Source organism: Nerophis ophidion, linkage group LG02 (assembly GCF_033978795.1).
Source record: "Nerophis ophidion isolate RoL-2023_Sa linkage group LG02, RoL_Noph_v1.0, whole genome shotgun sequence".
Lineage (NCBI taxonomy): Eukaryota > Metazoa > Chordata > Actinopteri > Syngnathiformes > Syngnathidae > Nerophis > Nerophis ophidion.
Window position 1 is genome coordinate 1,310,916 of NC_084612.1, and position 24,920 is coordinate 1,335,835.

Consider the following 24,920-nt stretch of genomic DNA (forward strand, 5'->3'; position numbering starts at 1 on the left):
TTAACCTTTACTTATCCATCACATTTTCTGTTATTTTAAAATACTCTCGCTCCTCTCTTTCAGGTGACATTGTGTACAACGTAACAGATGGTTTCGGTTGGTGTTTTGTTGCATTTTGCAACACAACCTGTAGAGTTGTGTCCCAATCCACTTTGTGTCCAACATCAATACCCGGCACGACCACACAGTCTACCATTTCAACAACACACATGTCCCCATCCACATCCAGCCTGGACTGCACTCATGTGTTTCCGTCAAGACGGGTGAGCTCAAACCTGTATGACTAATACAAAAGGCTGCATCTCACCAGTAATGTGTTGTCGCCTCACAGAATGGAGAGTTCTGGACTGTCGACAACTGCACCACAGCTTCGTGCAGAAATGGCGAGGTCACGGAGTACCCAAAAACCTGTCCGGTGCCACAAGCACTCATCTGTGCCAATGGACGTAAACCCACCAAGGTCTATGATTCGGAAGGATGCTGCTTCCACCCTGAATGTCAATGTAAGTCTACATGTACAGGAGGTCCTCTGTCCTCGTTTGAGTTTCATTCCGACAATGAAGCTTCAGTGTCATTTTCCAACTACCCTTAAAATGATACTAAGGCCACACGTGAATACAGTAATAAAATGATTAATACACACACTAAATAGAATAAAAGAGAACGATTCCTAACTTGGATCGCTTGGTAGAGCGGCCGCTCTGAGTTCCAGGTTCGATTCCAGCTTCTGCCATCCCAGTCACTGCCTTTGTGTCCTTGGGGAAGACACGTTACCCTTGCTCCCAGTGCCACCCGCATTGGTTTAAATGTAGCTTAAACATAGATGCGAGGTTTCACTATATGTCAAGCGCTTTGAGTCTCTAGAAAGAAAGCGCTATATAAATATACTTCACTTAAAAGGGAATTTTTCAGAATTTTGCCTATCGTTCACAGGTTCAGACACTGATGACATCTATTAATCAGACAAGAAGCAAGGAATCAAGCAGAGACAGAGTTCAATTTAGCTCATGAGGAGAATGCATGGAGCTGCACACTTAGTCACAGTCTCGCCCTACGCTCTAAGGTACAGCTCTCGCGTCCCTCTATTTATTCAGGAGTTTCACAGTCAACATCACTGAGGCTGCTTCTAAAAGGAGTGGTCACATATATCATGCAAAGCAGGTCCAGTACGCACAATATGTGACGGAATGTGCTGGGGGCCATGTGATTCCGCCTTGTTTCTGCTTCGTCTGCGTGCTGTCATCTTATCTTCATTGAGGTCTTTGAAGTCCTCGGCTGTTAGCGGGCTAGAACAAAGATAACATCTGCGGCTGAGGCCACCCCTCAGACAAGAAGTTTTGTCCTTACACAGACAGAAAAAATGTAGCTTGAGCACAATAGCTAATAACTATAGCAACGGACTTCAAGCATACTAAAGTTGTGTGATAATATATATATACATGATTATTCTAACACTTTATGAAAGATATGACGACTGATGTATTTTTTTTAATGTATTCTAACTCGTAAATAAAAGTGCACTTACACTTGAGCCTCTATCACGCCCATAAAACCCAATAAATACCCACCCAAAAAACACCATCAATACTCCATTTAAATTTGGTGTGGTGGGTAGAGCAGCCGTGCCAGAAACTTGAGGGTTGCAGGTTCGCTCCCCGCTTCTTGCCATCCAAATCACTGCCGTTGTGTCCTTGGGCAGGACACTTCACCCTTTCCCCCAGTGCCGCTCACACTGGTGAATGAATGAATGATGGGTGGTGGTCGGAGGGGCCATAGGCACAAACTGGCAGCCATGCTTCCGTCAGTCTACACCAGGCCAGCTGTGGCTACAAATGTAGCTTACCTGTTGCGATCTGTGACTCAGATCTTCACATGTTTATTTTTCCATCTTTGTTTCATTCTCTTCTGACCCACTTACTTCCTGTTTAGTCCGTTACCATGGTTACACATTGATTTCACCTGCTCCTCGTTTTCTACACACCTGGTTCTCCTTGATTTCTCCCTATATAAGCTTTCCTCTTTTCTTTGTTCAGTCTCGGATCCTAATTTGCCCACGCGCAACAGTGACGACTCTCGACCTTCATCTTTGTATGTATATTCTCGCTAGCTTTTACGCTAAGCCATTTGTTTATTCCAGCTCACATGCTGTGGAATTGTTTTTCTGTTTTTGGTTTGCCTTCTCTTTACAGCAGTGTTTTTGTTCCTAGCCTTTTATTATTTAATAAATCCATTTATAACTTACCTTGTTGTGTTCATCGCTTCGACGCATCCCCGGAAGAACCAATCCGGCATTACAATGCCACACAAGCGTCACAGTAGGATCCGAGCATCAAAATGTTTTTCCGCGTCGAAACCACGGGAGGAACCCTTCGACTTGGGTTTGTGGTTGGAGCTCATGGCTTGGGAGCAGGAAAGACTTGACTGTGGGCCTGAAGTCCCCTCCGAAGCCGTTCGCGCTGCCCCGAAGAGGCGGGGGGTCCAGTGGAGAGGTCCCCCGCACGGCAGTAATTATCCAGCACCACTTCATCCTTCCTACGAACACAGCAAAATTCACCCCGACCAGGATTCACCTTCCACTACCGGTAATCCAGCTTGTTTTTTTTCCCCTGACTCTAGCAGTCACGACATTTGGGGTACGCCCACCGGTGACGCAACACCGCCCCCTGTTGTTGACATTTTTTCAGAAGATTTTTATATTGTGGACAGTACTTTTCATTCCCAACCTTTTTCGAATACCAATAACATTTATGATAAAATACGTAATTATCAGGATATTTTTTCTCATTATTCTAGTCAACCTCAGTCACCTAGTTTTTCTTCAACTCCACCTGTAAAACCTCATTCCCAGCCCAAGTCCAAGGTTTTTTCTCCCTTTTCAAAGGGACACTCTGGACAATATAGAGGGGAGGAGTCTGCCCGCCTCCAAACCTCCCACCACCCTCCCTTATGGTCAGTCCCTGACCACAGGGAACGGGTCTGGGATTCCCGTCTGGAGGGGGGGGCTATGGCCTATAGCTGTGTTGCGGAGGTAGCGCAGACGCTACCATTTCTTAAAACTGTCAAACCGCAACCTCCTATGAGGCCACCCTTACCTGTTTTTCGGCCCGTTAAACCGCTAGCTCCTCCTAGACCTCCTCCACCTGTGTTTCCCCCGGCCAAGTCTCAACGGCCTTGTAGACCTCCTCCACCTGTTTTTCCCCCGGCCAAGTCTCAACGGCCTTGTAGACCTCCTCCACCTGTGTTTCCCCCGGTCAAATCACAACGACCAAAAGTAGACTCTCGCCTGGTTTTCACACCAGAAGAGGTTCCTAACCTTGTTCCCACACCAGCTTCGATCTCTCGCCTGGTTCACACACCAGCACCGAATCCTAGTCTGGTTCTCACGCCAGCAATCGACTCTTTCCTGGTCCTCACACCAGCACCTGTTCCTAGCCTAGAGCCCACTCCAGTACCAGCTCCAGAGCTGGAGCCTACTCCAGTACCAGCTCCACGCCGCCAAGCGCCGGTACCAGCTCCGCGCCGCCAAGCACCGCCGACGACGGGGCTGGAGCCCACACCAGCGTCGACGACGGGGCTGGAGCCCACACCAGCGTCGACGACGGGGCTGGAACCTTCACCTATGTCGACAGGGCTGGAGCCCACTCCAGTGCCAGCTCCTCGACAAGCGCCGGTACCAGCTCCACGCCGCCAAGCACTGCCGACGAAGAAGCTGGAGCCCACACCGGCGCCGACGATGAGGCTGGAGCTCACACCAGTCACGACTCCTGCGGCTCCCAGGCCGCCTCCGACGACTCCTGCGGCTCCCAGGCCGCCTCCGACGACTCCTGCGGCTCCCAGGCCGCCTCCGACGACTCCTGCGGCTCCCAGGCCGCCTCCGACGACTCCTGCGGCTCCCAGGCCGCCTCCGACGCCTCCTTCGGCTGCAGCACCCGCATCATCCTCGCCAGCTGCACTCGGGCCTGCTTTGGCTGCAGTCCCCGCACCCTCGTCTGCTGCTTCCAAGCCTGCTGGGATTTCGGTGCTGAGGCGTCGTCCACCACGTCGATCACGGGCGTGGCCTCTGCGAGGTCATCCTCCTCGCCAGACACTCCCTCCTCCATGTCGGCCACGGATGTGGCCGTGCCCGGGTCGTCCGCCTCGCCGGGCACCTCATCCTGCGATGCGGCCACTAATGTGGCCTTTTCGAGGTCGCCCGCCAAAACTTTTTCGGCAGCGGCGTTCCATCCGCCGCCGCCACTTGACTTGTCCTCGGTGGATTCGGGGACACACGACTTGGCGACCCTCCACCGTGGCCTCCCTCCGCCCTCCCTTCGTTTGTGGACTCTGTTTTTGGGGAGGGGGTTCAAGTTGTTTCTTATTTGTTTTTGTTTTCTTTGAGACATCTGGAATCTGTCTTTTTGGGGGGGGGAATACTGTTGCGATCTGTGACTCAGATCTTCACATGTTTATTTTTCCATCTTTGTTTCATTCTCTTCTGACCCACTTACTTCCTGTTTAGTCCGTTACCATGGTTACACATTGATTTCACCTGCTCCTCGTTTTCTACACACCTGGTTCTCCTTGATTTCTCCCTATATAAGCTTTCCTCTTTTCTTTGTTCAGTCTCGGATCCTAATTTGCCCACGCGCAACAGTGACGACTCTCGACCTTCATCTTTGTATGTATATTCTCGCTAGCTTTTACGCTAAGCCATTTGTTTATTCCAGCTCACATGCTGTGGAATTGTTTTTCTGTTTTTGGTTTGCCTTCTCTTTACAGCAGTGTTTTTGTTCCTAGCCTTTTATTATTTAATAAATCCATTTATAACTTACCTTGTTGTGTTCATCGCTTCGACGCATCCCCGGAAGAACCAATCCGGCATTACAATGCCACACAAGCGTCACATTACCACCACCATCGTGTGAATGTGGACTGAATGAATGATGGGTTCCCACTTCTCTGTGAAGCGCTTTAGTGTCTAGAAAAGCGCAATATAAATGTAATCCATTATTATTATTATTACATTTTGCGACTTCAATATTAACAAAGTACTAGTTATATTGCCGGCAGTAAGTCGGACACGTTTCCAGTGAGGGTTGGACTCCGCCAAGACTGCCCTTTGTCACCGATGCATGGGAGTCTGCCCAACCAGTCTACATGTGCTTTGTGGACTTGGAGAAGGCATTCGACCTGTGGGGAGTGCTCAGAGAGTATGGGGTATCGGACTGTCTGATTGTGCCGGTCCGCTCTACGATCAGTGTCAGAGCTTGGTCCGCATTGCCGGCAGTAAGTCTCTGCTTTTTGTCGATGATGTGGTTCTGATAGCTTCATATGACCAGGATCTTCAGCTCTCACTGGATCGGTTCGCAGCAGAGTGTGAAGCGACTGGGATGAGAATCAGCCCCTCCAAGTCCGAGTCCATGGTTCTCACCCGGAAAAGGGTGGAATGCCATCTCCGGGTTGGGGAGGAGACCCTACCCCAAGTGGAGGAGTTCAAGTACCTCGGAGTCTTGTTCACGAGTGAGGGAAGAGTGGATGGTGAGATCGACAGGCGGCTCGGTGCGGCGTCTTTAGTAATGCGGATGGTATTTCGATCCATTGTAATGAAGAAGGAGCTGAGCCGGAAGGCAAAGCTCTCAATTTACCGGTCGATCTACGTTCCCATCCTCACCTATGGTCATGAGTTTTGGGTCATGACCAAAAGGACAAGATCCTGGGTACAAGCGGCCGAAATGAGTTTCCCCCGCCGGGTGGCGGGTCTCTCCCTTAGAGATAGGGTGAGAAGCGCTGCCATCCGGGAGGAGCTCATAGTAAAGCCGCTGCTCCTCCACATGGAGAGGAGCCAGATGAGGTGGTTCGGGCATCTGCTCAGGATGCCACCCTAACGCCCGGGGAAGACCCAGGACACGTTGGGAAGACTATGTCTCCCGGCTGGCCTGGGAATGCCTCGGAATCCCCCTGGAAGAGCTGGACGAAGTGGCTGGGGAGAGGAAAGTCTGGGTTTCCCTGCTTAGGCTGTTGCCCCCGCGACCCGACCTTGGATTAGCGGAAGAAGATGGATGGATGAATGGATGAATGGATAGTTATATTGTTATTATAAGCGCTAGCGTAGACAAACTATTTATAGCAACTCTGTGATCACTAGTTTACACGGCTATATTGTCATCATCGGGCGATGAGTTGTTCCTCACCTGGGTGCTTGTGAAAGTTTTTTGTAGGTCATAAATCATGCCTCTCACCTTAATAGTAGAAGGATTAGGGCATAATCCGAAAAGTTGGTACACTTTGACAGCCAATTTACCACAAAAAGACACCCTCATTTTCCTTGCAAGGATTATCAGTAATTTTTCATCCAAACGGGATTACAACTTTCTACCAGTATGCATCCTAATAATAATAATAATAATAATAATAATACATTTTATTTATGAGGTGCCTTTCTGGGCACTCAAGGACACCGTACAAAATCAGAACAATAAAATCAAATTGGATAAAAACAACAATAATAACAACAAAGATAGATAAGATAGGATGATTATAAAGAATAAGCAGTCCGGTATAGGTGTGTTTTGAGTCTTGACTTGAAGAGGGATAATGAGTCCAAGTTGCGAAGGTCTGGTGGTAATAAGTTCCAAAGATGTGGGGCAGAGCGGCTGAAAGCTCGGGCATCCATGGTGGACAGTTTAAATAAGGGGACAGTGAGATGGATGGATGAAGAGGATCTTAGGGAACGTGAGGGCGTGGCGACATGGATCAGGCCAGAGAGATATGATGGAGAGAGGTTATGGATGGCTTTGAAAGTGAGGAGAAATATTTTAAAGTGGATACGATTTATGATGGGTAGCCAGTGGAGTTGCTGCAAAACAGGGGTGATGTGCTGGATTGAAGGGGTTCTGGTGATTATCTGGGCTGCAAAGTTTTGGAGAATCTGAAGTTTGTGAAGTGACTTGTGAGGGAGACCAAACAGGAGAGAGTTACAATAGTCCAGGTGAGAGGTAACCAGGCTATGTACTAATATGGCAGCAGTATGTGGGGTAAGGGATGGGCGTGACAATTAATGTTCCGTAGGTGAAAGTAAGCAGACCGGGTAATGCTGTTTATGTGGGCTTGAAAGGAAAGTGTTCTGTCGAGCACAGCAGACATTGTACAGTAAGTGATGTGTCCTGTTTTGTTGGCTCTCAAGAAGTCTGCAGTGTCCTTTTGCTACATGGTCTTGTGCCGCAGGCGTGTGCAGCGTCTGGGGCGGTTCCCACTACATGACGTTTGACGGGAAGTCATTCAGTTTCCCAAAGAACTGCTCCTACTACCTGGTGAAAGAGATCAAAGCCAAGCACGAGCTGACAGTGGTGGTCATCAAGCGTCACTGTGATCCCTCCAACGGCGCGTTTTGTCCTCAAGCTCTGAACATCACCTACAAATCCCATCAAGTGCTCCTGACTCAGAGGAAGACTTTGGAAGGTGTCAGCAATGCGGTAAAGATTGAAACTAAGCAACTCGTGGGGATAAAATAATTCTGCACTCCTCCTGACATCTGTTTACTACTCCAGGTATTCGTGAACAACAAACGCATATATCCCGCTTGGAGCAATTCAGTGCTGCGCATCACCAGCACAGACCTGGTGATTACACTGGGGATACCAGAGATCCAGAGCAATGTGGTCTACACGGGCTCGTCTTTCACCATCCACCTGCCCGACTCCCTCTTTGGTGGCAACACTGAGGGACAGTGTGGTGAGTCCTGATGGGCTCGGAACTTCAAGGTCTCAAATCATAACGTGACCAAACCTCGTCTTCTAGGGACGTGCGACAACTACCAGGCCAACGACTGCCGCTCCCCCAACGGCCAGGGGCTGCACTGCTACGACTCTGCCGACAGTTGGCTTGTCCCGGGAACGCCCTGTGTCACCCCCACCGGCTCGCCAGTTACCACGGACACAACCACGTCCACGCCTTCGTCCTCACCCTCACCCACAGAGGCTGTTTGCAAACCCACCATCTGTGACCTGATCACCAGCAGGTAAGGCCACTACACTCACATTAGAACTTTTAAGAAATGCCGCTGGAAGTAAGGTCTGGGTGTGGCTGAGCCGCTCAAAGTAACCAAGTGACTAAATTTGGTAACTACTTCTGCCAGCAGCTAGAGCAGGGGTAGGGAGCCTATGGTTCGGGAGCCAGATGTGGCTCTTTTGTTGACTGCATCTGGCTCTCGGATAAATCTGAGCTGACATTGCTTAACACGATAAGTAATGAATACTTCCACTTGTAATCACAGTGTTAAAAATAACGTTCAAAATATAAAATATTGTCATGCATTTTAATGTTTAAGAAGTTGGTAAGAAGTCATTTGTTTATTATTGGTTAGTGGTGGGGCTTGCCCTCCAGGGGGTTCTTCAGACCACCAAGCACTGACATGAGAGCCAGTTTCAGGGTTACAATATTGTTTTATTTTTCAATAAGTCTCTCAGTTGCTTTCCAGCAATTGTTGTTTTCTCTTTCGCTCTCGCCCGCGCTCTGGTTTCTAGCCCCAAGCCCGTCTCTCCTCCTGGCTGCTGCTTATAACATAGCGACAGGTGATCAGATAAAAAGGCCCAGGTGGGCCGTCTATGCACCTGTCGCTGAATTCGAGGCCGTTCCTGGCAACACCCTGCTTCGCTGCAGGCCCGCAGGCCACGCCCCCTCCACAGTTAGCTTCAGAATAACAATGTTATTACAAAGAATAAGAGACCTCTCTAAAAATGTTGGTCTTTCTTAAAAATCCACGCGTTTTGTTGTGTTCAGTGTTAAAAAAAATATTATATGGCTCTTACGGAAATACATTTTTAAATATTTGGCTTCTTGGCTCTCTCAGCCAAAAAGGTTCCCGACCCCTGAACTATAGTTTTGCAATGAGCTATCGTAGGCATCAGGTCAGGGGTGCCCCCCACCCCCCAAGTCAAAATAACTGCACAGGCCTGCGCTAAACTATGAAGTTAGTAGAGGACCACAAAAAAATGGGACTACGGGCCGCGAGTTTGAGACCACTGCTTTAAGGACTTGTACAACTGTGTAGGGCAGGGGTCTCCAAACTACAGATCCGGCCCGCCATCGTGCAAAATCCGGCCTGCCGGAAGTCCCAAGTTAAAAAAATAAATGTATATATTTAATTTTTTTAATTATTCTTTATTTAAATCTGTCTTTTCTAATCCATTTTCTACTACTTGTTGCTCTCGGGGTCTCCTAGCCACTCAGGCAAATCATATTGTCTAAAAATGCATAATTTTCCTATCAATAACATGCGCCACAGTGTTGGGCGAGCGTGCGGAAAATACGCGCTCATTCAGTCAATTAGTGCACAAAAAAAAAAAATATATATATATATATATATATATATATATATATATATATATATATATATATATATATATATATATATATATATATATATATATATATATATATATATATATATATATATATATATATATATATATATATATATATATATATATGTATGTATGTATGGAGAGGAGGCTACGCCGGATAGTCGAACCTTGGATTCAGGAGGAACAGTGTGGACTACCTCTATACTCTCAGCAAGGTCCTTGAGGGTACTTGGGAGTTTGTCCAACCAATCTACATGTGCTTTGTGGACTTGGAGAAGGCATTCGACCGTGTCCCTCGGTAAGTCGTGCTCAGAGAGTATGTGGTATCAGACTGTCTGATTGTGGCGGTCCGCTCCCTGTATGATCAGTGTCAGAGCTTGGTTCGCATCGCCGGCAGTGAGTCGGACACATTTCCAGTGAGGGTTAGACTCCGCCAAGGCTGTCCTTTGTCATCGATTCTGTTCATAACTTTTATGGCCAGAATTTGTAGGCGCAGTCAAGGCGTTGAGGGGTTCCGGTTTGGTGACTGCAAGATTAGGTCTCTGCTTTTTGCAGATGATGTGGTCCTGACGGCTTCATCTGACCGGGATCTTCAGCTCTCATTGGATTGGTTCACAGCCGAGTGTGAAGCGACTGGGATGAGAATCAGCACCTCCAAGTCCGAGTCCATGGTTCTCACCCGGAAAAAAATGGAGTGCCGTCTCCTGTTTGGGGAGGAGATCTTGCCCCAAGTGGAAGAGTTCGAGTACCTCAGAGTCTTGTTCACGAGTGAGGGAAGAGTGGATCGTGAGATCAACAGGCATATCGGTGTGGCGTCTTCAGTAATGCGGACGTTGTATTGAGCTGTTGTGGTGAAGAAGGAGCTGAGCCGGAAGGCAAAGCTCTCAATTTACCGGTCGATCTACGTTCCCATCCTCACCTATGGTCATGAGCTTTGGGTCATGACCGAAAGGACAAGATCACGGGTACAAGCGACCCAAATGAGTTTGGGTCTCTCCCTTAGAGATAGGGTGAGAAGCTCTGTCATCCGGGAGGAACTCAAAGTAAAGCCGCTGCTCCTCCACATGGAGATGAGCCAGATGTCTCCCGGCTAACCGGGGAACGCCTCGGGATCCCCCGAGAGGAGCTGGACGAAGTCGCTGGGAAGAGGGAAGTCTGGGCTTCCCTGCTTATAAGGCTGCTGCTCTGCGATCCGACCTCGGATGAGCAGAAGAAGATAAATGGATGGATGGATATGTGTGTGTGTGTGTGTGTGTGTGTGTGTGAATATATATATATATATATATATATATATATATATAATATGCACATGTGTATGTATATATACACACACAGTAGATACAGCCCGGCCCCTGGCCAAATTTTTTTAACCCAATGCGGCCCCTAAGTCAAAAAGTTTGGGGACCCCTGGTGTAGGGCTTCTTGTAGCTGATGATTTCTATGCTCGGGTGTAGTATTGTTTATCTTAGGTGTAAAAAATCCGCAGAATGTGGAGCTCATGTGAGAAATAAGTTTTTTCCTCAAACCGTTCCTGTCAGCGTCCACTTGGGGGCGCTAGTAGACAGCAAGTTTTTGTCCACTTGTCGTCCGAACGTTCCGACGCTGATGTTCTTCTGGCGATGCTTTGTCCTGTGCAGCGTGTTTGTGCCGTGCCACGCGCTCATACCTCCCGGACCTTTCGTGGCATCGTGCGTGTCTGACGTCTGCAACCAGGCCATCGACTCCTGCTCCAGCCTGGAGGCGTACGCCACCCAGTGTTCCAGCGAGGGAATATGCGTGGATTGGAGGAACAGCACGGGCGGAGAGTGCAGTGAGTAACACGAGTCATTAGGATTCTTTATTCATTCCAATCCTAAATTAATTCATAATTTTCTAAAATGTGGCTCGGGATCTTTCTGTGTGGAGTTTGCATCTAGTCCCTAGTGTGTGAATGTGAGTGTGAATGTTGTCTGTCAATTTGCTTTGAGGCGATGAGGTGGCGACTTGTCCAGGGTGTACACCGCCTTCCGCCCGAAGGCAGCTGAGATAGGCTCCAGAATCCCCCGCGACCCCAAAGGGAATAAGCGGTAGGAAATGGATGGATGAGAGTATTTGGCGAGCGCCGTTTTGCCCTACTAATTGTGTCGGTCCTTGAACTCACCGTAGTTGTGGGGGCTGTGACTCAACAGTTTGTTTACATTCTCTGACGTTGCCACCGAGAAAGTCTTTTATGCCACTCCTCCTTCGTCTCATTTTGTCCACCAAATATTTTATGCTGTGCGTCAGTGTACAAAGGTGAACTTAGTTGACGTTATTGACTTGTTGGAGTGCTAATCAGGCATATATGGCGACTTGTCCTGGGTGTACCCCGCCTTCTGCCTGAAGGCAGCTGAGTTAGGCTCCAGCATCCCCCACGACCCCGAAAGGGACAAGCTGTAGAAATGGATGGTAGTAAATAAAATAAAAACATTTTACACTTTACATCAGTTCATAATAATATGTTTTTAGGCCATCGCCATGTCACCGGAAAGAGCTTTTCTAACCTGAAACCTGTTCTGAAAAGTTTCATTATGATTATTATACCAACTATTATTCCCTTGTGAGAGTCGGTTTGAATCGAGAATCGTTTTGAATCGATTCTGAATCGAATCGTCACCCCAGGAGTCCGATCGAATTGTTAGGAGCCCGTAACTATGCACCAGGTGAGGCATAGATACTTTTTTGGAGTTTTTTTTTTTTTCTTTTTTTAACTTAAATTCATGAGCAGTTCTAACCGTTGTTGATTTAGGTTGCACATAAGAATAACAGGAAAACAAAGGGAGTCATTTGCTTTCATAAAAACAGGGCTCCAGCGTGCCCTGACCCGCTGATCGTTCGCCGGCTCCGCCTCTCTACACTTACCTTTCTGTATTTGTACCTGAAGCAGCAGTAACACCCACAAACGCGGACTTACTCTAATAAAAATGCCATGTTTATTATAAATACAGTCTAAAAAAAGAAAAAAAGGCTGGCTTCCGCTGGAGAGACATGTCTCTGCTAGCTTTAGCGCCCCCATTTCTCTCAGTGTGGCGAGTCAGATCCCTGCTGAGGCATTGAACAATATTTCGCTCCCTACTTTGAGGCAGAGGTACTTGCTGCCTCACGGCCTGCCTTTAACCCATGCCATCAAGCACACGCCCTCTCTCACGCACACGCTCAATACAGTTTGTGTGTAGCCGTGGAGGCACCACCTGTGTCTGCCTTACTTCTGGTCTGCTGCGTTCTTTTGATCAGGAAACACAGAATTTCCACGGTTTTGACCATGAAAACTATCCAAATATACAGAAACCACACCAAAATCACATAGAAAGCATGGATCAAAATAGAAATATTCAAAATTATTTTAGTACTCTGTTTTTTGAACATTTCATAGTTAAGCCTTTTACTCCTCCTGATGGCAAGGTGAGGCACTGCCTCACTTGCCTCGCCTGACAGCACATCACTGTCATTATTGCTGTTGTTTGCCACATGTCGGCGTGTGGGGGACTGTGGCTGTGTCTGAGGGTTCCTGGTTCAATCCTCACGTCCGTTCTGTCCTTGTGCAAGACACTTCACCCTTGCTCCTGATGGGTCCTGGTTTAGCGCCTCGCATGGCAGCTCCCGCCATTAGTGTGTGAGTGTGTGTGTGAATGGGTGAATGTGCAAATAGCGTCAAAGTGCTTTGAGAAGGTAGAAAAGCGCTTTGCAAGTATAAACCATTTACCATGTCAGCAAAATCTCTCCTTGACAGATGTTGTGTGTCCACCTGACCAAGTCTTCATGGCCTGTGGTCCCCTTGTGGAGCCAACATGTAATGACAGGTACTACGAACAAATGGACCCAGATATGATCTGTTTCTCGCCATCATAAAAGACAAATGTTTTAAAGTCACTCTGTCTTTGGACAGTTTGTTGATGAGAAATGAGCGTCACCACATCTTGTGTCATCAGGTACAACCACCTGCATCGACCTCTGTTGGTCGACGGGATGAAGGAGGGCTGCTTCTGTCCTGATGGCGCCGTCTTGTTCAACAGCATCCACGACACCTGCGTCACTTCCTGCGGTAAGCCCGCGTTCTTCTTCGTCGTGGACTCAACCGCACGTCTCTCAACGCCTGTTCTTGTCTTCAAATACCAGACTGCGTCGGACCGGACGGCAGACCCAAGCAGGTGCTCAGCCGCCTTCGTTCATGCAGAGGAGTCGAGCACAACCCGTCTCTCTCTCTCTCACCAGCCCGGCGACAGGTGGACGAGCGACTGCAACATTTGTGAGTGCGACGCCGACTCCATGGGCGTCGAGTGTGCGCCCATCCGATGTCCGCCCGTTCAGAGCCTGCAGTGCAGCGAGGCCGGCCAGCAGCTCGTCAACAAGACGGACGGCTGCTGCGCCACGCCGTCATGTGGTCAGTCACATGATCACGTCACACGTCCAAAGCTGATTGGATATTTATAACCTTCCAACAATGATGAAACACTGGAAATGTCCTCAACAGAATGCAACAGCAACTTGTGCCCGCCACCTCTGACTTGCTCACTGGGCTTCAAAGCCAACGTCACTAACGGCACCTGCTGCTTGTCCTACACCTGTGGTAAGTCACATGGTCGTCTTTTATTATGTGCCCCCCCCCCCCAAAATATCAAGCCACTAGCACTTTTAATTAGAGATGTAATTCAGTGGCCTAGTGGGTAGAGTATCCGCCCTCAGATCGGTAGGTTGTGAGTTCAAACCAAAGACTAAAATGGGACCCATTGCCTCCCTGCTTTGCACTCAGGGTTGGAATTGGTGGTTGAATCACCAAAAATGATTCCCGGGCGCGGCACGGCTGCTGCACACTGAACCCCTCACTTCCCAGGGGGTGATCAAGGGGATGTGTCAAATGCAGAGGACAAATTTCACCACACCTATTGTGTGTGTGACAATCATTGGTACTTTAACTTAATATCGGTAGCTCGATATTATCGGCCGATAAATGCTTTTTGTTTCATGTCTCTACGACATTCCTACCGGAAGTTACAAGCAGTTTTGTCTGTGTTGTCTTCCTAGGAGCAGTTTTGTCTGTGTTTAATTCCGAGGGGACGCTAGAGCGCAATTTTGAGTTCTGGGGTTTGTTTTTTTATTAGATCGCAATTTTCGCCAGTCCTGATGTGTGTGTCCAGTTTGGTGGGTTTTGAAGCATTTTAAGGGGGTCAAATTACAGCTCAAAGAGGCAAAAATGACATTTTTTAGGAAACTTTTGTTTTGAAGGGGTGTTTGCCAACTTCCTGTTGATTTTTGCCCGAAGGAGGTCAGTGTATGAAATCTAGGTCTAAGTCAGACCTACACAGAGGTTTTTGTTTCATGTCTCTACGACATTCCTAACGGAAGTTACAAGCAGTTTTGTCTGTGTTTTTTCTTAGGGAGCGCTAGAGCGCAATTTTGAGTTTTGGGTTTTGGTTTTTTGATTAGATCGCAATTTTCGCCAGTCCTGATGTGTGTGTTAAATTTGGTGAGTTTTGAAGCATGTTAAGGGGGGCAAATTACAGCTCAAAGAGGCGGCGGTATAATAATAATAAAACCTTAGAAATACAATAGGGTCCTCTGTCCCAAAGGGACATTTGGTCCCTAATTATGGCTACTTGAGCAGATATCGTGTTCCCATGTTTAGTTTTATGCTAATTTTTTTTATCTAGTCTGCACTTTGTGTTGTTGTTATTATTATTATTATTGGCTTTTATCGAGTTTGGACTTTGTCTGTGTTATTTCTATTATCATTATTATCGACTCATTTTTGCCTTGTGATTTTTATTTTCCTATTTTAGTGATGTTGGATCTGTATTGTTGTTGTAGTTGGGGACAAGTGTTGTAAATTAGCTTTGGCTACAAACACTATGATGCATACATTGGATAACTATTTTAGATGTCCATGTTTTTTGTATCTGTCCCTATTTCAAATAAATCTTAATAATAATAATAATAATAAAACATAAATCCACCTCCAATCTGATACATCACTAAGCTTTAGAACTTTCTTGTAAAAATCTCCTTCCGCGTCTGGGCTCCGGAAACACTCTGTGGAAACGCTCCCCACCCACACTGCTTGGTACCTCGTCTGACCTGCTGTGACTTACATGACCATAGTAACTCGTAGGGTTGTACGGTATACAGGTATTAGTATAGTACCGCGATACCAATAAATTATATTCGGGACCATACCGCCTCTGAAAAGTACTGGTCCTCCACACCGTAAGATTTTTTGTTCAAATAAAGCCAATAATGCAATTTTTTTCTGGTCCCCTTTAATTAGAAAAGTATCGAAAAATACAGAAAAGTATCAAAATAATATTGGTATCAGGACAACACTTGTCACTAAAATATCATACAAAAGCGTGGATTTCAAGTATTTAGATACATTGTATAGTTCAAGACTTGCGGTCATTAGAAAACATCGTAATGGCAGCTACACTTTCCATCTTAACGATGTAAAAATATTATTTGAGAATGTCCGGTGGACCAGATTGAAAGCATGTGGCCCCCGGGCCTTACTTTGCTCAGGTCTGATTTAAGATGTAATATCGGAAATTATCGGTATCGGTTTCAAAAATTAAAATGTATGACTTTTTATAAACGCCGCTGTACGGAGTGGTACACAGATGTAGGGAGAAGTACAGAGCGCCAATAAACCTTAAAGGCACTGTCTTTTCCTCCGGCCCAATCACAAAATATCTACGGCTTTTACACACCCACAAGTGAATGCAATCTACACTTGGTTAACAGCCATACAGGTCCCACTGAGGGTGGCCGTATAAACAACTTTAACACTGTTACAAATATGCGCCGCGCTGTGAACCCACACCAAACAAGAATGACAAACACATTTCGGGAGAACATTCGCAACGTAACACAACATAAACAAATATTCGGAGCCCCTTGCAGCACTAACTCTTCCGGTACCGACAATATACACCAGACCTGGGCAAATTAAGGCCCGGGGACCGCATGCGGCCGGTCAAGCTTTTCAATCTGGCCCGCCGGACATTCCCAAATAATTGTTTTAGATCTTTAAGATGGAAAATGTAGCTGCCATTATGATGTGCAGTCATGTTTTCTAATGACTGTAAGTCTTCAACTATACAAAGTATTTCAATGGCTGGAATCTGCGCTGATGGATGATATACTAGTTACTATGGTCATCTAATTAGTTACTATGGTGATGTAAGTCACAGCAGCTCAGACGAGGCACCAAGCAGTGTGGGTGGGGAGCGTTTCCACAGACGCGGAAGGAGATTTTCACAACAAAGTTCTAAAGCTTAGTAACGTATCAGATATATCAGATTGTAGGTGAGTTTATTTTGTACCCTCCGTGTTCATATTTCACTGTTTGTTGCATTTTTGTTGCGTTTCACTTGATTGTAAAACGTGTCGATCGACAGGGGGTGTGATGTTCATATTTTGTCAATATTCATTGTTTTATCCTTCATCGAAAAATTTAAAATTTCATTATGTTTTTTTAAGGCGGTCTGTCAAAACCTTTTTAGCATTCAATCAGACAATATTGTGAGGTTTTGTATTAGTTTTCCTAAAAATAGATATACCGGCCCCCAGACACATTTTTTTCTCTAAATGTGGCCCCCTAGTCAAAATAATTGCCCAGGCCTGCGCTAACACGTACGAATATGCATGAAAACACTCCTGCAGACATCACACATGAGACCGTTTAGTAAGTATAAACCGTTATACTGTGAAACTTACAAACCTTGCTTGAAACATACTGTGGTACTCTAAATATTAGTACTTTTAAACGACAGGACATTAGTACAATCAACAATGTGTACTGCAGCCTAACTCTGTCCCTATGTTTTCTTGTGTCTGTGTGTGTGTGTGTGTGTGTGTGTGTGTGCGTGTGTGTGTGTGTGTGTGTGTGTATGTGTGTGTGTGTGTGTGTGTGTGTGTGTGTGTGTGTGTGTACAGAGCCTAAAGGTGTGTGTGTCTATGACATGATGGAGTACAAGGTAAGCACACTCATGACTCAGGATGCATTTTCCACACACACACACACACACACACACACACACACACACACACACACACACACACACACACATTTTGTCTTCAAAAGTTTAAGGTCAACAATGTCAAACATACCGAGTGGAGGTTTTGTTCTATCTACCTGACGCGGCACAGCTCGGCCGTGCCAGCAACTTGAGGGTTCCAGGTTTGATTCCCGCTTCCGCCATCCTAGCCACTGCCGTTGTGTCCTTGGGCAAGACACTTTACCCACCTGCTCCCAGTGCCACCCACACTGCTTTAAGTGTAACTTAGATATTGGGTTTTACTATGTAAAGTGATTTGAGTCACTAGAGAAATGCGCTATATAAATAAAATTCACTTCACTGTTCCAGGGGTGTTCAAAGTGCGCCTTTGAGGCCATTTATGACCCGGAGCTCGTGTTTGTAGGGTTGTCCCGATCATACTTGCCAACCCTCCCGATTTTCCCGGGAGACTCCCGAATTTCAGTGCCCCTCCCGAAAATTCTCCCGAATTTCTCTTGATTTCCACCCGGACAACAATATTGGGGGCGTGCCTTAAACACACCGCCTTTAGCGTCCACTTCAACCTGAAAAGGAGACTATTTCATATGTTTCTGTTATCCTTAGGTTTATCTATAACCCATAAAGAAGGCAGGAACGGAGCTATTTCTCAGCGTGTGTTTATTCCAGCAAGCACGTTAATACTCTGACACACAACATCCGGATTCCCATCATGCATTGCTTCAAAACAGTACTTTTTTTTTTTTAACAAACCCCGTTTCCATAGGAGTTGGGAAATTGTGTTAGATTTAAATATAAACGGAATACAATGTTTTGCAAATCCTTTTCAAGCCATATTCAGTTGAATATGCTACAAAGACAACTCATAAACATTTTTTTTTTTGCAAATAATAATTTGATGCCAGCAACACATGACAAAGAAGTTGGGAAAGTTGGCAATATATACTGATAAAGTTGAGGAATGCTCATCAAACACTTATTTGGAACATCCCACAGGTGTGCAGGCTTATTGGGAACAGGTGGGTGCCATGATTGGCTATAAAAACAAGCTTCCGAAAAAATGCTCAGTCTTTCTTAAGTATTTACAGTAATACACAGAAAAATCTACAGTTGTTGATTTGCGGTAAAAACAAACAAACTTGCAGCTCGGTTGCCAAAATTTTACTGTAAAATTTATTTCTTTTTTTTTACAGTAAAAAACCAATGTAAATTTTACAGTAAAATTCTGGCTTTTTTTTTTTTACCATAAAAACAGCAGTATTCTTTTTCCATTTACAGTAATAAACACTGTATTTTGAGGTAAAATTATTGCAATTTATCATATTTTTTTTTTTACATTTTAGTTTTTAAAAAATCCACCAATCTGTTTTTAGTGTACATGGATGAAGGTGTGTGCGGCTGAACCTGACTTGGACATAATCTAGACTGGATCTGGTTTCAAGAACCCTTTAAAAAAATCTAATTTAATTGACGACATGGTCTGATGAAGATAAGGTCCTTTAAAAAAAATAAATAATAATAAATAAGATAAATAAATAAAAAAACATTTTCTTGAATAAAAAATATAGTAAAACAATATAACAACAAGAAATAGTAGTTCATGTAAATGTTAGTGGACCAGCAACACACACAATCATGTGTGCTTCAAAGACTGTATTGTTCTATATTGTAGGAACCAGATTATTAATCCAATCCAATCCACTTTATTTGTATAGCACAGGGGTCGGCAACCTAAAATGTTGAAAGAGCCATATCGGACCAAAAATACAAAAACAAATATGTCTGGAGCCGCAAAAAAATAAAAGCCTTATTACATACAGATAGTGTGTCATGAGATATAAATTGAATTAAGAGGACTTAAACGAAACCAAATGAGCTCAAATATAGCTACAAATGAGGCATAATGATGCAATATGTACATATGGCTAGCCTAAATAGCATGTTAGCATTGACCAAATATGTCTGACTATCACTCCACACAAGTCAATAACGTCAACAAAACTCACCTTTGTGCATTCATGCACAACGTTAAAGGTTTGGTGGACAAAATGAGACAGAAAAAGAAGTGGCATAAAACACGTCTTAGAAAGTCGGAGAAAGTTATACATGTAAACAAACTACGGTGAGTTCAAGGACCGCCAAAATTAGTAGTACAAAACGGCGCTCGCCAAATACTCGAATCAGTGAAGCATGTTTAATACAAACAGTGTGCTTTATAGCAATTAGAGAGGTTTGTGTCATGTTTTCCCTCCTACAGAAACTATGTTAAAACAAAATATATATTTTTTTCCTCTCATATTTTTCCATTTTTCATACATTTTTAGGGCGGCTATAGAGCCGCGGGTTGCCGACCCCGGTATAGCACATTTAAACAACATAAATGTTTCCAAAGTGCTGCACAACAATATTAAAAACAATATTCAAATATTCTTAGCTCCACCGATCACTGAATAAAAAAATTAAACCAATATAAAATAATAAAAAATAAATATGATTAAAAACGATTTTAAAGGGTAAAACCAATTAAAACAATAAATAGGAAAAACAAAAACAAAACACTCATATAGTGTTAAAAGCCAAAGAATAAAAGTGGGTCTTAAGACGAGACTTAACACACTCCACTTAATAAAAGAAAAAAACAACCCCATGGGGGATGGAGGTTTTTTGGGTTGGTGCACTAAATGTAACTGTATCTTGTGGTTTTTTTGTGTTGATTTAATGAAAAATAAAAATAAAAATCCATTAATAAAATGCATTAAAAATGGTGTAATAATAGTAACAGCGTTAGAAGCGGCTCCTCGGGGGCCAAACATAACTGTGATGTGGCCCTCAGTGAAAACAACTTTGACATCTCTGATGTATAATGTCTCGTAAATTAACCGTATTATTACTGTTATTATTATTATTGTGTGTTCTTGCAGCCTGGCACCAAGATCGCAGCCTCCAAGCCCACAGCGCCTCCATCAGGACCATCTGGAACTACACCGGAGCCTTTTACGGTGGGGCCGTGCCCGGACTGTTTCTGTGGTCACGGCACGGACCCCCGCACCGGACTGAACAGCATCACGTGCGTGCCCGTCGTGTGCCACACCAACTGCTCCGAGGTCAGCTGACCAGTATTTGCTAACTCTTGTCTCTTGTCAGCAACCTTCTCTTTTTTTGGTAACCGCTTCTGGCCGTCCGCAGGGCTTCGAGTACCGACCCGGGGCGTCCCAGTGTTGCGGTGCGTGCGTGCAAACAAGCTGCCTCGCCGTCACGTCTGACAACACCACACACGTCATACGGGTAAAACAGCTGATTTTCCATAGTTTTCCCATGTATTGAATCGCACTGGTGATCGCCTTAGGGAAGGGTAAAAAAACTGGAAAATTGAGCTTGAAAGTCCTTAAAAAGTGAAGTGAGTTATATTTATATAGCGCTTTTCTCTAGTGACTCAAAGCACTTTACATAGTAAAAACCCAATATCTAAGGCTTCACGGTGGCAGAGGGGTTAGTGCGTCTGCCTCACAATACGAAGGTCCTGCAGTCCTGGGTTCAAATCCAGGCTCGGGATCTTTCTGTGTGGAGTTTGCATGTTCTCCCCGTGACTGCGTGGGTTCCCTCCGGGTACTCCGGCTTCCTCCCACTTCCAAAGACATGCACCTGGGGATAGGTTGATTGGCAACACTAAATTGGCCCTAGTGTGTGAATGTTGTCTGTCTATCTGTGTTGGCCCTGCGATGAGGTGGCGACTTGTCCAGGGTGTACCCCGCCTTCCGCCCGATTGTAGCTGAGATAGGCGCCAGCGCCCCCCGCCACCCCGAAAGGGAACAAGCGGTAGAAAATGGATGGATGGATGGTTATCACCTTTAGAAGGGTGAAAACTGGAAAATTGAGCTTGAAAGTCCTTAAAAAGTGAAGTGAAGTGAGTTATATTTATATAGCGCTTTTCTCTAGTGACTCAAAGCGCTTTACATAGTAAAAACCCAATATCTAAGTTACATTTAAACCAGTGCGGGTGGCACTGGGAGCAGGTGAGTAAAGTCTCTTGCCCAAGGACACAACGGCAGTGACTAGGATGGCCGAAGTGGGGATCAGACCTGGAACCCTCAAGTTGCTGGCACGGGCACTTTACCAACCGAGCTATACCGCCCCAATAATCCCCTCAATTCCCCCCAAAATGGATTAACTGGCTGGAATATAAAGACAATATAACATACATCCATAAATTTGGATGCATATACAAAAGTGTATTATATTTATCTGTACAGTGATCTATTTATTTATATTTGCACCTTATTGCTCTTTTATCCTGCACAACAATGAGCTAATGCAACAAAATGTTGTTCTTTATCTGTACTTTACAGTTCAAATTTGAATGACAATAAAAGGAAGTCTAAGTTCTAAGTCTGAAGTCTAGAAGTGGTGCTTGAATTTGGCCGTGGAAAAGGTGTGCGAACCTTGAACTTGTCGGTCTGTGCTCTTGACAGGTCAACAGCACCTTTGTGCCGCCGGGAGACTCGTGCACCAAGTTCACCTGTGAGAGCATCAATGGACAGTTGGTTACCAAGGAGACCAGAACCACCTGCCCCTACTTCAACCCACAGGACTGTGAGCCTGTGAGTGCCTGCAGCGATGCATTCTGGGAATCAACCTTCTTGCTTGAGTTGATTTTTTACAGTGAAAAGTCTCAATGGAGTTGATTTAAAACGCCGCGATGTGCATAGAGTGCTGAGTTTTGTTTTGTTCATGTTCCAGGGCACCGAGACGACCGACGCCGACGGCTGCTGCCAACGCTGTGAGTCCGCGTCGCAACAGCGGTCCTGATTGCCAGACCCAAATGAAGACCCGTGTCCTCCCGTCTTTCAGGTGAGCTGCGCGGCGTCTGCGAGGTGCGAAGGCATGAGAGCGTGGTGGAATGGAACGGCTGTCGCAGCAGTTTCCCGGTCATCATGACGTCGTGCGCGGGGCGCTGCGGAAGTTCCGCCACGTGAGTCGTCTCGCCGCCGAGAGACACTTTATCAGGTCCGCCCCGATCTTAATTTGGTTGCCCGGCGTGCAGATACTCCCTGGCTGCCAACGCCTTGACGTACCAGTGCGGGTGTTGCCGCGAGGGCGCCACCACTCGGCGGCAGCTGGAACTGACGTGTCCTGACGGCTCTAAGGTGCACCACAGCGCCACTTTGGTGGAGACGTGCCACTGCAGCAAGGCTGCTTGTGGGTCGGCCAGCACCAGCACCAGCACCAGCACCAGCACCAGCACCAGCACCAGCACCAGCCAACCAAGGGGGCGCCGCTGAGCAACTCCTTCCTCTTCCTCTATGAATGAAGCTTTAATGCAGTTTGTTTTCCTCCCACCATGATACTCACTTTCTAAATCAGCAGCAACCATTTGAATAGCATCATTTGTATCACCTGAATTAATGTTTGCTTTTGCACAAAATTAAAAAAAAACAACAAACAAAAACTAACTCTTCTTCCTGTCAGTGAGCTACAGTTTACAACAGGGGTCACCAACCTTTTTGAAACCAAGAGCTACAGTCGGGCAAAAAAGTATTTAGTCAGCCAGCGATTGTGCAAGTTGTCCCACTTAAAATGATGACAGATGTCTGTCCTTTGTCACCCATTCTGTTCATAACTTTTATGGACAGAATTTCTAGGCGCAGTCAAGGCGTTGAGGGGTTCTGGTTTGGTGGCCGCAGGATTAGGTCTCTGCTTTTTGCAGATGATGTGGTCCCGATGGCTTCATCTGACCGGGATCTTCAGCTCTCGCTGGATCGGTTCGCAGCCGAGTGTGAAGCGACCAGAATGAGAATCAGCACCTCCAAGTCCGAGTCCATGGTTCTCGCCCGGAAAAGGGTGGAGTGCCATCTCCGGGTTGGGGAGGAGACCCTGCCCCAAGTGGAGGAGTTCAAGTACCTAGGAGTCTTGTTCACGAGTGAGGGAAGAGTGGATCGTGAGATCGACAGGCGGATCGGTGCGGCGTCTTCAGTAATGCGGACGTTGTATCGATCCGTTGTGGTGAAGAAGGAGCTGAGCCGGAAGGCAAAGCTCTCAATTTACCGGTCGACCTACGTTCCCATCCTCACCTATGGTCATGAGCTTTGGGTCATGACCGAAAGGATAAGATCACGGGTACAAGCGGCCCAAATGAGTTTGGGTCTCTCCCTTAGAGATAGGGTGAGAAGCTCTGCCATCCGGGAGGAACTCAAAGTAAAGCCGCTGCTCCTCCACATCGAGAGGAGCCAGATGAGGTGGTTCGGGCATCTGGTCAGGATGCCACCCCAACGCCTCCCTAGGGAGGTGTTTAGGGCACGTCCAACCGGTAGGAGGCCACGGGGAAGACCCAGGACACGTTGGGAAGACTATGTCTCCCGGCTGGCCTGGGAACGCCTCGGGATCCCCCGAGAAGAGCTAGACGAAGTGGCTGGGGAGAGGGAAGTCTGGGTTTCCCTGCTTAGGCTGTTGCCCCCGCGACCCGACCTCGGATAAGCGGAAGATGATGGATGGATGGATGGATGTAATTTTCATCATAGGTACACTTCAACTGTGAGAGACAGAATGTGAAAAAAAAATCCTGGAATTCACATTGTAGGAATTTTAAAGAATTTATTTGTAAATTATGGTGGAAAATAAGTATTTGGTCAACCATTCAAAGCTCTCACTGATGGAAGGATGTTTTGGCTCCAAATCTCACGATACATGGCCCCATTCATTCTTTCCTTAACACGGTAATACTCCAATCAGTGAAGCATGTTTGATATAAACAGTGTGCTTTATAGCAATTAGGGAGGTTTGTGTCATGTTTGTCCTCCTACAGAAACCAAGATAAAACAAAAAATGTTTTTTTTCCCCTCATCATTTCCATTTTTAATATATTTTTGAAAAAGCTCCGGAGAGCCACTAGGGCGGCGCTAAAGAGCCGCATGGGTTGCCGACCCCTGCCCTATACTAAAGTGTTACCAAAAACATACAACTTTGTCTTGAATTTAAAGAAGGGTTTGGTGAATGCACATATGAAACTGCTGGGGTTCGATACCTCCAACCACTGTTCTACAATGATGACGTCAATGGGCAGGCACGCCTGGCACGCTGTTTATATTGTGGGAAAGAGGACGTGAAAACAGACTGTCGACATGTCACTCAGGTCCGCATGGATTTCGGGAGAAAAACTGTCACGGGAGAGGCGCTGAATTTCGGGAGTCTCCCGGAAAATCTGTGAGGGTTGGCAAGTATGGTCTAATCCATCCATCCATCCATTTTCTACCGCTTATTCCCTTTCGGGTTCGCGGGGGGCGCTGGCGCCTATCTCAGCTACAATCGGGCGGAAGGCGGAGTACACCTTGGACAAGTCACCACCTCATCACAGGGCCAACACAGATAGACAGACAACATTCACACACTAGGGCCCATTTAGTGTTGCCAATCAACCTATCCCCAGGTGCATGTCTTTGGAGGTGGGAGGGGCCTATTCCCAGGTGCATGTCTTTGGAGGTGGGAGGGGCCTATCCCCAGGTGCATGTCTTTGGAGGTGGGAGGAAGCCGGAGTACCCGGAGGGAACCCACGCATTCACGG

General features: G+C 46.2%; 1 protein-coding gene across 1 annotated transcript in view; it reads left to right on the top strand.

Moving 5' to 3' along the window:
* The window catches only part of LOC133535455 (mucin-5AC-like), a 96,029-nt gene extending 73,229 nt beyond the window's left edge, over window positions 1-22,800 (top strand). Inside the window, exons 29-48 of the mRNA XM_061875307.1 lie at window positions 64-263; window positions 332-568; window positions 3,442-4,338; window positions 7,048-7,123; window positions 7,204-7,451; window positions 7,527-7,710; window positions 7,777-7,996; window positions 10,979-11,151; window positions 13,090-13,159; window positions 13,289-13,401; window positions 13,476-13,507; window positions 13,572-13,740; window positions 13,831-13,926; window positions 17,286-17,326; window positions 20,287-20,469; window positions 20,552-20,650; window positions 21,835-21,963; window positions 22,103-22,142; window positions 22,214-22,334; window positions 22,407-22,800. Coding sequence (XP_061731291.1) covers window positions 64-263; window positions 332-568; window positions 3,442-4,338; window positions 7,048-7,123; window positions 7,204-7,451; window positions 7,527-7,710; window positions 7,777-7,996; window positions 10,979-11,151; window positions 13,090-13,159; window positions 13,289-13,401; window positions 13,476-13,507; window positions 13,572-13,740; window positions 13,831-13,926; window positions 17,286-17,326; window positions 20,287-20,469; window positions 20,552-20,650; window positions 21,835-21,963; window positions 22,103-22,142; window positions 22,214-22,334; window positions 22,407-22,644 — 3,566 coding nt within the window. The 3' untranslated portion in view covers window positions 22,645-22,800. The remainder of the gene's footprint in view (window positions 1-63; window positions 264-331; window positions 569-3,441; window positions 4,339-7,047; window positions 7,124-7,203; window positions 7,452-7,526; window positions 7,711-7,776; window positions 7,997-10,978; window positions 11,152-13,089; window positions 13,160-13,288; window positions 13,402-13,475; window positions 13,508-13,571; window positions 13,741-13,830; window positions 13,927-17,285; window positions 17,327-20,286; window positions 20,470-20,551; window positions 20,651-21,834; window positions 21,964-22,102; window positions 22,143-22,213; window positions 22,335-22,406) is intronic.
* Window positions 22,801-24,920: the final 2,120 nt, after the last annotated feature.